General features: G+C 40.0%; 1 protein-coding gene across 1 annotated transcript in view; it reads right to left on the bottom strand.

Moving 5' to 3' along the window:
• Positions 1-18,571, bottom strand: part of derl2 (derlin 2) — a 37,239-nt gene that overhangs the window by 5,433 nt on the left and 13,235 nt on the right. Inside the window, exons 4-6 of the mRNA XM_088281232.1 lie at positions 17,319-17,412; positions 14,191-14,386; positions 14,018-14,108 (exon numbers count right to left, since the gene is read on the bottom strand). Coding sequence (XP_088137358.1) covers positions 14,018-14,108; positions 14,191-14,386; positions 17,319-17,412 — 381 coding nt within the window. The remainder of the gene's footprint in view (positions 1-14,017; positions 14,109-14,190; positions 14,387-17,318; positions 17,413-18,571) is intronic.

Here is an 18,571-nt window from a genome sequence, read left to right as displayed (position 1 = left end):
AATAGAAAGATTAATGAATCACATGAAACTTAATCTCTCTAACTTGAGATATATTAGGAATGATTTAACTCTTGATTCATCAAAACTATTTTTAAATGCCTTGATAATGTCACATATGACTTATTGGGTAACTAGTTGGCCAATGGCATGTAAATCCACACTAAAGCCTGTTGAAATTGCATACAAACAGTCCTTGAAAATCTTGGATAAAAAGCCAAACACATACCACCACTGTCAAATTCTGAAGAAATATGAACTCCTGAGCTGGAAAAATATACAAAAATATTCTGATTGTATTCTTGTGTATAAAATTCTCCATGGTTTGGCTCCACCTCCACTAAATAAACATGTGCAGAAGAATATGAACAGTTCAACCAGAGCAGGGTCTAGGTGACTGTACAGTTCCATTCAGAAAAAGTACCTTTGGCCAGTCAGTGTTCTCATACAGAGCATCTCACACCTGGAACACAATACCAAATGCCATACGAGACGTACCTACTCACTTCCTTTGGTAAACACCTAAAAACCTGGCTTCTTGAGAATCAAGTCTGTAATTGTATTTCTTCTCAGTTTATGTGATTACCATTAAGTAGGAAACCCTCTGTTTGTAATTTATGTTTGTGAATATGTCTTTGGAATTGTCTGTCACGCTGTTATCAGTTTTTGGTTTTTACTACTTGAGACATCAGCTGACTTGTAACATTTTAACAGTCAAGCACTTTTGCACTACAACACTGTAACAAGCATGAAAGCTAGCACTGCAGCACTTTACAACTCATTCATACTTGGTTGCATTCAATGTATTTATATGTCCATTAGTGTGTTTCTTGAAACTGTACTGTATTTTAAAGTTATGTTATGTTTTCTATTGTATAGTCTAACATCAACCTGCTACAGGGACAACGGATGCAAATTAGCCATTGGCTATAATCTGGCATATTTACGGGAAACCGTTTGATTAATATGCACTGTCCCTGTATAATAAAATAAAAAAATAAAATAAATAAAAATTAGCATGCTAGCTCGCGCATGCTAGCTCGCGCATGCTAGCTCGCGCATGCTAGCTCGCGCATGCTAATGGTTGTTAGCAGCACTTCAGCTAATTGACTATGTCAGGGGAGGGATGTCACTGGTCACCACACTCCTTCGAGTCATGGTTTCAAATCAAAACCATAAATATCTCTGAACACCATACAAGCAAATAATGAAACAAAGAAATACAATTGACACAAAACATGCATCTCTCATGCCATTCCTAACACCAAAAGAAATACAAATCACACAAAAACAGTACTGAGGCATTCTGGGAGATTATCACACAGACATTCTGGGAGATTATCAGCCTTATCAGGTTAGAGATATGTGAGTGGTGTATTTTTTTTTGCAGTCTGTTTTGTATAAACATGTGATGTTTCTTGCTTGCAATAACCTGAATGATAAGACAGACTACGACATTGTGGACAGCTGCCCTGTTGTCCAGCTTTCTCATGCACCGTCACTGAAAAAACATATTCACATAATGTATTTGTCACTCTCAATTTGTAGCATCGATGTCTCAGACTTTGGCCAGTAGGGTGTGCTAACATGCACTCTGCAATGCCCCAAAGGGACAGCCTCGATGGCCGGGAGAGTTGTTCAGTCTATAGAATAGGCGCGTCGCATGACAAGGCGCATCGTTTGTTTTGGGGGAGATTAGAAACTTTAAAGTGTGCCTTATGGTCGCGAAAATATGGTACATATTGTTCAAATAAAGTCCGTTCTGCTGCGACGCAAGAGAGGTTGACGCGGAGGATTTAAGTCGTGGCGAAAGAAATCCCTTCCGGGACAACGAGCAACGGGGCGACGCTTTTTGAAAATACGGTACATATAGTTCAAATAAAGTCTGTTCTGCTGCGGCGCAATAGAGGTTGGCGCAGAGCATTTAAGTAGCGGCAAAAGAAATCACAATGAGCGACGCTTTTTTTTTTTTTTTTAAATCAGTACTACCTACTGCGTGCACTAGGGGCAGAAACACCCCACCCACCCCTCCTGCCACTGCGAACAAGACCCTCTCTCCCCCTCTCTCGCCCCTCTCTCTCTCCACAGGCTCCAGTTCCCAGCCTCATCAGACAACCACCACTTCCTCCTGCTCAGCTTTGTTCCTCACAACATCTCAGGTGAAGAACCAGCTGAGGAAGATGATGGCGAGGAAGGCGGCAGGCCCAGATGGGATCAGCTCCCAGCTCCTCAAATCCTGCGCAGACCAGCTGTGTGGAATCGTCCAGCACATGTTCAACCTGAGCTTGAAGCTGGGCAGAGTCCCCCAGCTGTGGAAAACATCCTGCCTGGTTCCGGTTCCAAAGACACCCCATCCGAAGGAGCTCAACAACTTCAGACCAGTGGCGCTGACGTCTCATCTGATGAAGACCCTGGAGAGACTGGTCCTCGTCCATCTGCGCCCCCTGGTCAGCTCCTCAATGGACCCACTCCAGTTTGCATACCAGCCTGGCATCAGTGTGGATGATGCCATCATCTACCTGCTCCACACTTCACTCTTCCACCTGGAGAAGGCGGGGGGCACGGTGAGGATCATGTTCTTTGATTTCTCAAGTGCTTTCAACACCATCAAGCCCGCCTTATTGGGAGACAAGCTGGAGCAGGCGGGAGTGGCCCACCACCTCATCACATGGATTCACGACTACCTCACAAACCGGCCACAGTACATGAGAACACAAGACTGTGTGTCTGACGTGCTCCTCTGCAGCACGGGAGCGCCGCAGGAAACTGTGCTGGCTCCCTTCCTGTTCACCCTCTACACCTCGGACTACAAATACAATTCCACAACCTGTCACCTGCAGAAGTTCTCTGATGACTCTGCGATTGTCGGCCTCATCACTGACAATGACGATCGGGAGTACAGAGGGGTTACGCAGGGGTTCGTGGACTGGTGTCAGCAGAACCGCCTCCAAATCAACGCTGGGAAATCCAAAGAGCTGGTGGTGGATTTCCGCAAGCGTCGGCACTCTCCACCTGCACCAGTGAATATCCAGGGAACAGACGTTGAGAGGGTCTCAACTTACAAGTACCTGGGTGTTCATCTGAACAATAAACTGGACTGGAGCGACAACACAGATGCTCTCTATAGGAAGGGTCAGAACAGACTCTTCCTACTCAGGAGGCTGAGGTCCTTTGGCGTTCGGGGAACACTCCTCAGGAACTTCTATGACTCGGTGGTTTCACCGGTCATCTTCTATGGAGTGGTAGGAGGCATCTCGGGCCGGGACAAAAAGAGACTGAACAAACTAGTGAGGAGGGCCAGCTCTGTCCTGGGCTGCTCCCTGGACTCTGTGGACTCAGTGGGGGGCAGGAGGATGACGGCAAAACTGTCATCAATGCTGGACAAACCAGCCCACCCACTCAATGACACTCTGAGAACACTTTACAGCTCCTTCACTGACAGACTTTTACACCTTCGCTGTACCAAAGAGAGATTTCGCCGCTCCTTCCTGCCGACTGCTGTCAGACTTTTTAACAAGAACATTGGGTCAGGCCTACAAACAGGAGGGCATTAGTGCAATTGTGCAGTCCTAGGATGCAATATTTACTACTGTACTTTCAGCCAAGGGTGTACTTAAACAACGACCAATGATGTATTTTGTTTACCATTACAGTATTCTTATTACAATACTTCTATCACTGTAGTATTTCTACCACTGCAGGATGTTCACTATTACAGTACTTTTATCATTGCAGTACTTTTATAATTGCTGTATTTCCTATCATTGCGGTACTTTTACTATTACAATACTTTCATCATTGCAGTATTTTTCTATCGTTGCAGTACTTTTACCATTACAGTACTTTTATCATTGCAGTATTTTCTATCATTGCAGTACTTTCCTGTCATTTCAGGACTCTCACCATTACAGTACTTTTATCATTGTAATATCTTTATCATTGCAGTATTTTCAATCATTCAGTAGTTTTTATCATTACAGTGTTTCCCCCTCTGTATAATGGACAGGCATTAGGAGTGTTTCCTTACACTAGATACGTTTATACTGTGTATATTTGCATGCTTTTTATGAATGTCTGCTGCTAATGTTATACATTAACGGCTACATTACGCCGCCGACTCTGTGTGATCTATATCTTTGCTGCTGTAACACTTCAAATTTCCCCATTGTGGTACTAATAAAGGACATCTTTATCTTTATCTTTATCTTTGACTAGCTCAAACTTTCATTGTTTGAGATCGCCTTTTTCTGTCCCAAAACGATGCATTGTTCAGTTGTACTAGGCGGAAAAAAAAGCATGTTCTCCAGGGTCCATCTCCATCTTTAGTTAATGCTAGCGAATTCAAACGCTCCCGAAAATCAAATGAATAGGCACAGTGCACAGATACAATTTAACCTTCTTTCCCTTTTAAAAAATCATTCAAAATAAATAAAGTTTTGTCGTGTGATGATGCAGGGGTAGTGGGGTCATTCGCGGTCTGAGCGAGTGTCCCGCCTACTCCCGCGTCGTCACAAGACAACGAAGACAACGTAAATTGCTCATTTCAATCTGAACACAAGGCCCTAAAATCCTTCGCACTTACCTCAAGATTTATCTTCATCTTTTCTTTTTTTTCCCTTTTGTTTTTCCGCACCCGATCAGTCTTCTTGACATTTTGCTTGGTGCCCTTGTTTACACACAATTGCATGTTGTCTCGCGGACTAATCATCGCAAGGTGAGATGTGGCGTCATTAATTGGGTTGCCATAAATGGAGCGCACGTTGTGCATGCGCATTAGTGAGAGGATGTGTCAGAAATGGGTTGCCAGATCAGGGCTCTTTGATGAAATCGGGGCCCTACACGGCTGCGTAATTGGCGTATAAGCAGGGTGACAGGACAAAAAGCCTCCAAAATTGGGAAAATCAAAAACAAGGTAATTTTCTACCCCTAAAATGCTCCAGCAATGAATTTTGAAAATGTTATGGTTTTCACTATTTTGCAATTATGTCTTCTTGAAGGAAATAAAAATGGTGAGTTTTTGTAAGATGGGCTGAGGATAGTTAATCAGTTTGTGTATTTATAATCATGTTTTTATACACTCATTCATGTTTAAACACACACACATAGACACTTACTTGTTATTTTAGCACACACGCACACAGACACTGTATCCTGATGATGTGTATAGTTAAACTGACCTTTACACTGTGAGTTGTGATTCTCTGCCTGCTAGAGTTACTGATGATTAGTTATTGATGTTTTCTGTCTTCTGCTGATTAGTTTAGTCTAAAACAGACCACCATTGTTAATTAATCTCCTGTATTCTGGTGATTTAGTTTAGGCTAAACAGACCTTCATTGTATTCTAATTTCTTGTGATTCTTGAGTCAAACTAATAAAAGCCGAGCCGGTGAGAAGAGGAGGAGAGAGGAGTTGCATGGAGCGGCTGCGAGCAGGCGAGCTGCTGCTCGCGGCCTCTCTGTCCCACTCTTTTCCCCCGCCGGCGGTGAAAATGAACAGCGGTGTCTGGTTCCTCCTGGCCATTCAGCTAGCGTTTTATTTCGGCCGTTACATTTAGTAAGTTATTTCAGTAAGCCCTCCCAAAATGGGCATTTAAACCTGACATTTATTTGGTGGAGAATGCGGGCAACCGCACTCGGACGGGCGTCGTCTCAGATCCTTGGACGCCATAGAATCTGACGTCAGTGCTTCAACATTGAGAAAGCGAGGCCTCCAAGTTCCTGCGACGGCGCACCGCCCGGATGCCGGTTGCCGATCGGACAAGGCTGACCCAGGAGCAACCAGGTATTGTTTTTCAAATTATTTTGTGCCACCATTTTAAAATTTAAAATAAGGAATTCGTAAGGGGTGATTTATGTGAGTAAGGAAGCGCGCGCCGGCCGTTTTACAGTAGTTCGGTCGAAAAGAAAAGAAACTGGATCGTGCTCGTCTAAGGAGTTATAGAAAAATAATTAGGCCATAACTCATCGCGCTGAAGGGAAGCTGGACTTCTCGGGAGGCTGGATCTCCCCTACGGAGGGCACGGTACCATAAAACAACGTCCTGAGGTACGTCTAAACCACGATCGTGTTGTTTAGGGAGTTACAAAAAGAAGAAATTAGGTCGTAACTCGTTCAAACCGACATCACGGTAGCATCGATTAAAAGTTCCTCGGTGTCGATAAATAGAGAAATTATCGACGACTTAGAGGTCTACTCACAATTTCACATTGAAATTTAGGGAATAATAAGGCATTATTTTCGGTGGTTTTTATTTGAATTTTTTTTTTTGGTAAGCAGACGGCTTGTTTGACTGAGACGTGTGTGCGTGAATTGTGGCGCTGTGCAGCTGTGTGTGTGTGTGAGAACGAAAAGCGTGTGTGTGTGAGGTGAGTGAAAGTAACAAACGTCATACAATCACAGATGGATCAAAAGGTAGAAAAAGAGTTGTAAGCAAAGTAGTGAGAAAGAAAGTCAGACGTGTAATGATAATTTTGCTTGTGAATGTTTGCGAAAAACTATGCAAAGTGAGTGAATGGTGTGATTGGGGATTAGAAATACCATTTGGTATTTTATCCCATGTAATACAGTAAGTGTTATAAACAGGAAATTTGAGTTGCTGTCCTACTGATGAGAAACCAGTTTTTAGAACACCCTAGGTGTTGACAAACTGGACCAAATTTTCTAAAATGGGGATACTATGTAGTAAAATAAAACCCAGGAATATGCTGCAGTGTAAGGATTGGACGCATGTGAAAAAATAGGATCTTAATAAAATAAAATAAAAATTTGGGTTAAATGGAAAATTAAATAAATTTTATGTAAATTCGGAGGTTAGTTAAAAACTCATAAAAGTACTATACAGTACCGCCAAAATTACTAACCATAGACAAGACAAAGAATAACTCTAAAGAGATAGAGAAATTTGCGCATAAATAAATTTAGGAAATATTCAATTGAATAAATAGTGGATATGGGATCCATTGGCATAAATAAAAGGTCAATAGAGACATAGTAGTTCAATTGAAGGACTTATTATGGGCCATAGATAAAGATGGATTGTGTTGCTGTTATTACTGACATGTTATTGTTGTTTGTAGTTGTTCAGTGTTGAGAACTATGTGTGTCGTTTTGTGGGCCCGTGTATATGTCTGTGTGTCTGTCTGTGTGTCTAAATGTCAGGGAGAGTGATAAAAGTGGTTGGAATTGTGTTAGAAGGATTGATGAAGTAAAGATAAAGTGGAATTAATAATTAGTAACCAACAAAAGGCTACTTATGAGTGACGAGATCTTATTGAGAAAAATAATTCCCAAATTTACAAAAGAAATTAATAAAGAAGATGATTTGAGGAGATAAATTCATTTAAATTTGAAATTAAATAATTTATACAACGGGATAGGCTTAAAAGAAAGGAGAGAAATAGCCTGATGTGCGTTTTCTGAAAAATAAAAAATTGAACCCAGACGCCTAGGCTGGTTTAAAAAGATGAGTGAAGATAAGGAAGTTCATCGAAAAACAGGATCCTGATAAAATTCAGTATTTAGACAAATGGATAGCTGAACACGGCTTTAATGGTCAGTTAAATACACAAAAATAGCCTTAACAGGAGAAGAAGGATACAGGAAACAAAAAGAGAATTAAGAAAATAAGCAAAGGAAAGGAATGCGAAAAGTCAGATAGAGCAAATTACACTGAAATAGGAAGAGTAAAACAAAAGAATGAGGACACTTTTGAGCAATGCGAAGTCAGAATGGCAGCTGATTTTAAAAAATCACAGCAGGCTACAGGAAAATGGTAATGTAAATGGGCCACTTCAACAACAGTTGAAGAATACTTTACATGTAGGCTCAACAGAGGCAATTCATAAGTGGGTAAATAAACATTACAATTGCCTGCCAGCAGGTACCCTGGAGGAGTATGTAAATCACGCCCTCCAGGCTGAGAAGTAAAAAGAAACAGAGGTCTACAGACGCCTTTTATCAAGATAAAGGACAGAAGGTCTTTTATCAAGGTGGAAGGGTCAGACGACAGGGAGGAGGAAGAATAGAACAGGCAAAATACATCAGGCTGTTGGCATTAAGGTAAAGAAGGCCAGATAGCAAGAAATTGCCTTGAGAAGAAGCAGCCTTCAGCAGGATTAGGATAGAAAGATTAAAGAACAGATGAGTTTCTAGATGAAAAGGTCCTCCTAAATTTACAAAGGATATTGGCTTTTGATTAACTGATTGAGCTGAAATAACTGAATTGGTAATGGGTCACCAATTACCATTTTATGTGACACTGGTGCATGTAGGATTGCTTATAATAAATCAATTCCAAATGATAGGACAAGTGAGAAAGGTGCCATAGTCAGATTTGCAAGTGGAAAAATTAATAGAGTAACAGAATTAGAACCTGTGTGGTTGAGGGACCCAGAAGGACACTGAGTTGGTTGCATGAATTGAACTTAGGTTTATTTTTACAGAACAATGAGAGCCCAAGTTGTGAGATGTGATTAATTTACAGAAAAAAAAAGATTAGTGTTGACACAATTTATACGTACATGATTTAAACAGACAAGGTATATCATTTTGATGATGGTTTTTACTTAATTGTATACTTGTGTCTCCTTCAGAAAGAGAGAAGTAGGTGTTATGAAAACTTAACAATTGAATGAAGCTTTTGAAAGTGAACATGAAGAACATTTGCAAAAGCATAGGTGTTTCCTGATTTTGAAATTTTTGATTCGACATATTGATAGTTTTGAGTGATTTTGGCAAGGCTACAGTGAATTTGGAAATCAGGAAAGAGAAAGGTTTGACAGGAGGCAAAGAGGAGTGGTCGTAAATCAAGAGTGTGTTGAAGAAACAGCTCTGTGAAGAGGTCCCAAGTGAGGAGAAGGAGGTCAGAGAGAGAGTTTAGTGATTAAAGAATGTGTCATTTGAACAAATGAATGAGGATAGGAATTAGATTCTGCTTTTTGGTGAATTGAAGAAATAAATATTTTATATTTCATATTCCAGTTGATGATGTTTGTATTAAGGTAGGCCAGAAATGGAATGAAATGCAGAAATAGAAATGATACAGGAAAAAATTTGGCAAGGGCTATAATTTTCATTAAAGCAAAGAAGAAATTAGAAACTACAAATAACATTGATGTGTACTTGTCCACTTTGAGTTAGAACTGGTTGAAGTGAAATGAGTTACAAAATTAGAAAAATAGGAAATAAAATAGAATTAACATGTTTACTTTTATGATAAGAAATTTGTGATTATGTGAAGAAAAGAGAATTACAGCCTTTTTAAATAAAACAACCTAATTTAAATTGGCCAACTTGTAAAATGGAAAAGAAAATTCTAAATTATGCACAAAAAGCATGAACGTGTTGAGCAGAAGGAAGGAAAAGGAAGAAAAAAGGAGGAAGCAGAAAGTCTTGTTACAAACATTAACTTTTCAGGACGAGTTGTGGTAGCAACGGAGGATCACGTGACATAAAAAACAAACATATAAAAAGTGTGTGTAGAAGGAGTTCTACATCAACATGCATTTTACTTATTAGGCTGTGATACACTGATACAATTGGACTTTAATATCAGAATTAATAAGCAAGGGCGAATTCAAACAGACGTCAAAACTTTAAAAGGGCGCATTATCGGTGATAAGCAAAAAGGAAAAACATTGCCAGAGCATTAAAACCAATAACAGAGAAGTTAATGATGTTTTTATAGGTGTTTAATTCATGATTTGCAAATTACTCAGAAATCACACGACCATTGCTGGACATCATTTATGATAAGCCAATGATATTTGCAAGAAGAGAATAATTGTTTGAACACTTAAGGCTGACAAAGCTTTTGAACTTGTCAAGCATGAACTCGTTGATTACGATGTGTTGGCACTACCAACTTGATATTTAACTGCTAAATTGAGTCATGGAAATTCCCATGTCTCAACAGGGGGGATTGATATCCATAGTACAGCTAGGACAACAAACCTTTTTAAAAAATTTTTGTAGGTCATGTGTAGTGTGTAGTAAACATAATGTTCAAGGGAACATGAGACCAAAAAGGAGATTCTATTGACAAAGCATCTTAACGCACAACCAAATTACTATGAGCATTGAGCAAACAGTGACTGCAAAAATGGCTTCATGGACTTGTGTTGCTGCAGAAACACAGGAAAGTGAATCCATTTGCATATGAGTCACAATAATTGGATCACGTGGTGAGAGCCACGTCAGAGTGTGTACAAGCAGTCTTCACTGCTGCTTAAGGAATCAAAAAATTACATTCTTGTCCACCACATTCACATTGCACGGCGACCTAATTGTCACAGGGACACATTACACTGATAAGATGCGGTGCGTTTCAGCCAAGCGTCATTTTTCCCGCACCAGTAGAAGGCGCCACACGACTGTGGAAGCCACTCCAAATTATCACCAAACCGCGACTTGACCTTATGGACACTTTTTCTTTTTTTTTAAGGACATTTTTCTCCCGACTGGAGGAACATTTTTTGTTTTGGGGATTGCAAATGGAAATTTTGTTTCAAGGGATGCTAAATTCTGTATGTTCAAGACAAGCAGCATGATGTTTTGCACTGATTCAGGCGTGTAAGACACAAAAACCAGGTGCACATTTCAGACTGTTAAGAAAGAAATGAGGTGCACATTCCGGACTGGTGAGGAGTAGAAGCGTTTGAGAACTAAGGTCACAAAACAGATCATTTGTAAGAGAGAAATTCTTAGGATAAGCAGGAAGAGCGTAGCAGGTGTGAGCTAATTAAAATTTAGGGTTTCCCATCTTGTATGGGTTGTATGGTTACAATGTGAACTGACAGTCAAGATAAATGTTCATGTGTTCTGTCGACATTGGGCAGACAAGGGCTTTAAAACCACAACAGGAAACGAAATGTTGTGCATAAAACATGCCTAAATGGTTATTTGAAAAGCAAAACTTACTTAATAAAATGACCCAATTACAATTGGAAACTGCCTCGCTGACAATGCAGCGAAGGCTGCAGCCCAAAGCATGACCTCAAAGTCGGCACTGCATTACTATAAAGGAAAATGAACACATACACACACACACACACACACACACACACACTCACAGCAAGTCAACTTGACAATTTGATATCACGCCAGGAAAAATACACCACTAATTGAATGCACACATTGGGAGAACAAAGGTGCAAACATTGCTGAGGACAGGATCAGCAAATTGGCAGATGGCAAATCCTGGCTGCCTAATTCATTGATTAGAGGAATGAGATGATTGACACATGAGCAGATAGTCGTGTGTCAACAGTGGGGAAGTATGACATGAAATTGTTCCCACATACAGACTTTTCAACAAAAAAAAAACTTTTTTTAGTCAATGTGTTATTTGTTTGAGATGCAATGTTGTTTGGTTGTAATTAATGTTTTCAAAATGGGTTAAGTTGTTTCCAACAATATATGATGATGCTAAAACAGTTGGAAAAAGTGTTGTGTAATCAAATTATCCTGACATTTGGACTTTCAAGAAGTGATTTGAAGTGAAAATGATGCATTTTGTGAATGATGTTGTAACAAAATGGGACACTAATGGAACTAATGGAACTATTAAGGCCAGACTTATCAAGAAAAAAAAAAAAAGACAATGGCCAGACTATTTTTCAATCACAGCAATGAGGATAGTGCCAGCCGAAGGAAGGACACTATCCCCTTTTGAAATCCTATATGGCTTCACACATAGACTCTCAGGTTCATCAGAACCACAAGCGACTGGCACATCGGTCTCAGTCCACATGAAAGATATGTTTGACTGACAAAGATGCAAAGACACAATTACTGGTCAGTGTGTTCTGATCCACAGAGAAATCACGTCCGTGTGGGAGACCAAATCTTCTTCAAGGTGTTGAAACAACTTCGTTGGGACAAGTGAATGCTGAGATGGCCCTCGCCAGATGATGGCAGTGACCCCGGCGGCAGCAAAGGTCGCGGGGCGTGGTGACTGGATCCACCAGTCGCAGTGCAAGCTGAAAGGCCTAGCAACGCGAATCCCTCGAACAGGAGTCCACCTGAGTCACAATCTCGGACCACACGCACATCAGAACCACACAACCAGCCACAGATACGAATGTTGGAGCCACAGAACAAAAGGATTAGATAATGTTTGGAAATTAATGACGTACATAACAAAATTTCAGCCTTGATTGGAGAACATTATTGCATTTAAATTTTTTGATAAAAATGAAACAATTATTGATGTTATGATCACTATGAAGAATTTGAAAGAGACAATATATGGGAATGGTTATAATTTTCATTTTTGTTATGTGTAGTCTGTTCATGTTGCATTATTTTTATGACAAAGAGGATGGTTAATCGCATGTTTGTTGCCCAAATGTACCATTACAACCTGATTGATGTTGACAATGACGAACTCGAACTGGACACTAAAACGTAAAAAAACATGGACCTTTTACACCTGCCCCCTACACGTGCACACACACACACCATACATGAAGATCCGAGAGGCAAAGACGGCTGTCTCCTCTTACAACAAGGCAAGGGGCCTTCATCAAGTCACCCCAGGGACAAGCTCTGCGTGGAGACAATTTTATTATTTTTCACTAGGTATATTGAAATGTTTATTTATAATAATAATAATAATAATAATATAATAATAATGCCTTTATTAGTCCCACAATGGGGAAATTCGAGATTCAAACCCAGGCCTCCTGGGGAGACTGGGTCCTGAACGCGGCGCCTTAGACCACTCGGCCATCCTGGCAGCCACGAGATTCGAACCCAGGCCTCCTGGGGAGACTGGGTCCGGAACGCGGCGCCTTAGACCACTCGGCCATCCTGGCAGCCAAAATATAATAATAATATTCCCTTTATTAGTCCCACAATGGGGAAATTCGAGATTCGAACCCAGGCCTCCGGGGGAGACTGGGTCCTGAACGCGGCGCCTTAGACCACTCGGCCATCCTGGCAGCTTATGTTTTATTCCCGAGTGGTCATCAGACCATGAGGTTCTCGTTTCGTGCAGAGGGGAATTTGTCCCTAATGAGAGGTTTTCGCCCATCCACTGATCACTGTTGTCTGATTTCACTATGATGATCTGTCTTAAAGCCATAAGGCCATGATTTTTAAATCCACAACAGGGGGGAAATGTAAGATGGGCTGAGGATAGTTAATCAGTTTGTGTATTTATAATCATGTTTTTATACACTCATTCATGTTTAAACACACACACATAGACACTTACTTGTTATTTTAGCACACACGCACACAGACACTGTATCCTGATGATGTGTATAGTTAAACTGACCTTTACACTGTGAGTTGTGATTCTCTGCCTGCTAGAGTTACTGATGATTAGTTATTGATGTTTTCTGTCTTCTGCTGATTAGTTTAGTCTAAAACAGACCACCATTGTTAATTAATCTCCTGTATTCTGGTGATTTAGTTTAGGCTAAACAGACCTTCATTGTATTCTAATTTCTTGTGATTCTTGAGTCAAACTAATAAAAGCCGAGCCGGAGAGAAGAGGAGGAGAGAGGAGTTGCATGGAGCGGCTGCGAGCAGGCGAGCTGCTGCTCGCGGCCTCTCTGTCCCACTCTTTTCCCCCGCCGGCGGTGAAAATGAACAGCGGTGTCTGGTTCCTCCTGGCCATTCAGCTAGCGTTTTATTTCGGCCGTTACATTTAGTAAGTTATTTCAGTAAGCCCTCCCAAAATGGGCATTTAAACCTGACAGTTTTTAACTGAGGTAAGATTTCACAGCCGAAAAAAAAAAAACGCAAATAGGGGAATTAGTAAATAGTGAACCATAATAGCCAGCGGTTCATTGTATTTCTATTTGTTGCACACTACACAGAGAACCAGGTCACACACATGTAAAAATGCAAAGACAAATGTCAGCAAACAGTGCTGCACCTATTAAACAGAGGTTGGAGGGGGGTCAGTGTCCTGCTCAAGGGGACCTTGTTCGTAGTAACAAAGCAGAAAGCAGAAGTTTTGGGAGAACTCCATTTCTGGTGCTTAAATGACAAAAACCTTTAGCAGCTCACATGATCGATGGAGTCTTCAGCCATCTTCCACCACCTGGTTGGTTGGGGAAGACGTCTTCCAAAAAGAAATATACATGACCAACAGCGATACCTTAGGAGGGCAAAAGACATTTCAACAATATTAAGAGACATCGTTCACCATACAGTAAATTGTAAAAGATTGTTATAAATACCTAACAGATCTATAATGATGGAATTGCCCAGCAGGAGTGAAAATCCCATTAGCACCCAAGGCAGGAAGGGTGCCTGGAAATTCAAAAGGCCAAAGAAATTCATACGAACATTTGGATTTCTTCGGCTCCATATGTACACCAACATTATTGTGAAAGCTTGTCCCAGGAAAACTAAACTCACAAACGTTCCAAATATCTGAAATCACGTTAAAGAACCAGAATTTTTTTTTAATCATGGTTAGTGTGAAGACTTCATTAAGACTAACACTGAAGCCTAAATATTAATATCTAATTATTTATTACCTAATATTATTATAAGCGTCTTAATCAATTTTAATTTTTCAAATAAAGAATACAGATGGATGTTTCTAAGAAAAATGGCTGTAAAGATGACTCCGTTTGGATCGTATTCAAGGATCAGAGAAAGCTATTAAGACAGTCTTTAAATTAAAATACTTCACATTGGGTGATTTTACATAAATTCCAAGGTATTATTCAAGTAAATATATGTTACAACAAGCCGCACAAAAAACGGTAGTTGAAATTACAGGAATGTTTGCAATGAATTAGTTAAAAAGTGTAATCGCTTGACAGCACTAATACGCACACACGTACGCACTGCAGGCACTGATTGGATTTTTTGCCCGTATGCAACCTGCATCTGATTTTTTTTATTACGATGGTCCGAACAGCTCATTTTCGATTTTTGGATCTGGGTCACTTTCATATTTTGATATTCGGATTTTTTGCAATGCGACCCCAGTCTGAACACCCAGGTTGCATATACCCGACCGCACAGGCGGGGGCACAGACTGCTGGGGAGTGATATTGATTTATTTATTTGAATGTTTATGAATCTGCAACGTTGTTTTGAATAATGGTATTAACTTTATATTCAACTTTAATTTAATCCCAGTTTAAACATGAAGCATTAAATGGACATTTGTGGTGACAGTTGTAGCCACGTAGACTGCAATGACGTGACGTCATCTCTGGTGATGTCTCCATGAAATGACTTGCCTCATTTCCCAAAAATACTGTATTTCTGCCTTTACCCGAATCGCTCCTCTGTACACATGAAATAATAAAAAAATATGTCAGTGGCCCCATAGTGTGTTTAAAAAAAGAAAGAAGTATCCTCCAGTGATGTCCAGCTAAGAAGATAGCCATTACAATGGAAACGAAACTGGATATCATCAAAGGTTAGAGAAAGACGAGACGCCGACATTGGATATTTAGTTAGTTTTGTATTATAAAATATAATTTCAGATTGTTTTTTTTCCAAAAGCAGTTTCATTTTTATTTTATTTTGTGAATGAAAATGATTTTATCAACGACTCACACGCAATCCTTTTGAGGACTAGCACTATTGAAGCTGGATGGATGGGTGGTGGGTAAAACAATACATTTAAAATTAAAAGTGTTTGTGAGTGATGAGATGCAAATAATCAGCTTTAAAAAGACAAACCAACATTAAAAATGTTACCAGTTCTGGTAAACTATTTGATTGTTAATAAGATGTCACGGAGTACCCAAATCAACTGTGAGTTGAATAATAACCACCATCTGACATCAGATGGCTAGACATCCACTGTGTTCTTCAAGGTTAAGCTGAAAATGCGCAACCTTGCAACCTCTGTGTTAGGGCTGGGCGATATGAACTCAAATCAATATCGCAATAAATTGAGCAATTTTACCCCAATAACGATAAATGCACGATAAATTCCCCCCGTGGACCAAAATCTAAATAAATGCAGGAAATGCATATTAACTGCTTTTTTTTATTGACCAACTGGTACACATTACTTTCAATGAAAAACAAAAGTACAAAAATCATTTGTATAAATCATTTGTATTCCAAATAGCTTGCTTTGCATGACTTAAACAATGTCACGAAGAACAGGAGAAAAGGGGTACCTCTCGCAAAATCTTTTTCTGCATATTGCGCCAAGATGCTGTAATGCCATGTGCAAAGGTCTAGATTTGTGTAAAGGTCTCTTGTAAACAATGTAAAAAATGCCATGTGCAAAGGAGCTATTGTGGCCCATAAACAAAATGCTAAATAAAATGAAAAAAATGTCAATGAAATGCCAATGACAAATAAATAAGTGTGCATCTTCAGGAAAATGTGCCGTCTCGAGTAATCTGGTGCGCAGTTACCACTTGTCTATGTAATGCACAGTCAGGCTCAAACAGGGATCCATGTTGCGACTCGACCACAAGTCGGATGTGGATGCAAAATACTTGACATGTCTAAGCTCCCGTCCCGATGTTGTCTATATTGTGAAGTACGGTTTGCGACAAATATTTTCGTACCTCTTGCCGGCTACTTTAAAGCCCTTGCGCTCCACTGTAGTTAGCGGAGCTCTATCTTTAGCTATGTGCTAGGCTATCGCGTCCACCTCTTAGACATTCTCTCGGTAGGTGTCGCCTCCTTGATGGACTGTTGTCACTTGTCGAACCTTGCTTCTTACTTTGAACTTTTTGCGCAAGCTCCAAGTCAACAGCATGGTTGTGTTGGAGGTGGTAGAAAAAAAAAAGTTGGACTCTCTGTTTTGGGCGCTTACGACGCACTTTGTAGTTCGTGTTCTTTTTCTCAAACATCGTCTGTCTAATTTCTTTTTGGGACAAGCGCAACAGGAACTTCAACTAACGTTACTTTGTCTTCCGCTGTGTCAGCCGCTTCTGGATTTGAATAGCCAACAACGACCGCGTCTTCTGTTTTCTTTCTTGTTCAGCTGGGTGGAGTCACGTGACTACACGCGCTGAAGGCGTCTTAATGGGGCATGAACATAGCCGCAGACAGAAAATACTTTTCTTTTTTTAAACACCGAATTTACCGACATGTGAAAAATTATGTCGGTCATTGTAATAAATTTCAGTAACGGTACATTTGCGGTTTATCGCCCAGCCCTACTTTGTGTTATGTTCAAAAGGGAGATATTATTTCCACATAATTTCCAAAAGTTATATGTGATCTGTCTGTATTTTAAAGAAAGTCATAAACTGTTATGATAAAGATAGCTTTTTTAAAAAATAGATAATTTAAAAAAATAAGCACATTGACATTTCTAATATTAACTGACCCAAGAAAAAGGTTCCCCGCCAAACTTCAATGAAAAGGATACAGTCATCAGAAATCCGCCAAAGAGGAACATGAAGACAAAGTCACCTGTTCGCCCCCTGAAAGAACCCTCTTCCAGCATGCGACAGTATCTGTATCTAAAAAAAAATGTTGAGGAATTGGACATTTTTTAAAGAGCTCAAGAAATGCATATAAAAAAAATATGTGAGGGTGGGGATGGACGACTGGTTTGTACGTCCGCCTCACAGTACAGAGGTGCTGGGTTTGATTCCGGGTCCGGCCTTCCTGTGTGGTGTTTACATATTCCCCCCATGTCTGCATAGGTTTCCTCCCACATTCCAAAAACATGCATGGTAGGTTAATAGAACATAAATTGTCCTGAGGTGTTTCCCAGATGGTTGTTCGTCTGTGTGTCTCCTGCGAATGTCTGGCAACCCGTTCAGGGTGTACCCTGCCTAAGACAGCTGGGATCGGCTCCAGCATGCCCGCGATTCTTGGATAAGCGGCTTGGATGATAGATGGAGGTGAGGGTGGTGATTTTTATTTGATGTCATTGAGTGAATCTACAGTACATCTAGAAAGGAGGCGCATGCTTGCTACAATAACTCTGCTCACTTTCTCTTTTATTTATATTTTTCCACCCTTTTTATCATTTTGCGTTTGTTTTGCATCAAGTTTTAGACTGTTTTCAGCATTTATTACAACATTTTAATCACAATAATTCTTTTCAGATGAGAATATCGATGATGCTCCAAAATGGAGGCTCTTAACCCCAACATAGAGCTGGTTAAAGTCCCCTCAGCAAGGAATGCATCATTGAGTCGATATGGAAAGCAATGAGAGCTTCACTGATTAAGTGAAGCGAGAGATAGGACTAAATGGGACAAGAGATTTGAATCGGAATTGGAGTTTCTGCACAACCTTATACAAAATCTGGCATTCTTTTATGTTTGAAGAAAAAAAGAAAAAGGAAAATTATTTGCCATGGATGAGTTTTTGAGCTGCCGAAATTAGACAACTGTGACATAGGGATTTTCTTGTTCGTATTAGGGTGAAAAAAAAAAAATCTTCAGAATGGGAAAAAAGAGTCCAAGCAAGAGTTACTCTACAGCAGAGGTATTCAATTAATAGTCACAGAGGTCCACGACGAAAATTTCTTCCAATTCAAGGGTCCGAACCAAAGTCCAACTTCCCGAAATGTCTAGCCTATGTTCACATTTTTATATAGTTTCAATATTTAGTCATTTTCAACAGAGCGCACTTATATACTAAATATTTAGCAATGTTCCCAATAAA

This window comes from Idiotropiscis lumnitzeri, chromosome 18 (genome assembly GCF_059441095.1).
Source record: "Idiotropiscis lumnitzeri isolate Australia: NSW breed Sydney's pygmy pipehorse chromosome 18, RoL_Ilum_1.0, whole genome shotgun sequence".
Lineage (NCBI taxonomy): Eukaryota > Metazoa > Chordata > Actinopteri > Syngnathiformes > Syngnathidae > Idiotropiscis > Idiotropiscis lumnitzeri.
The sequence above is the reverse complement of the archived record's forward strand: the minus strand, read 5'-3'. Positions and strand labels throughout refer to the sequence as shown.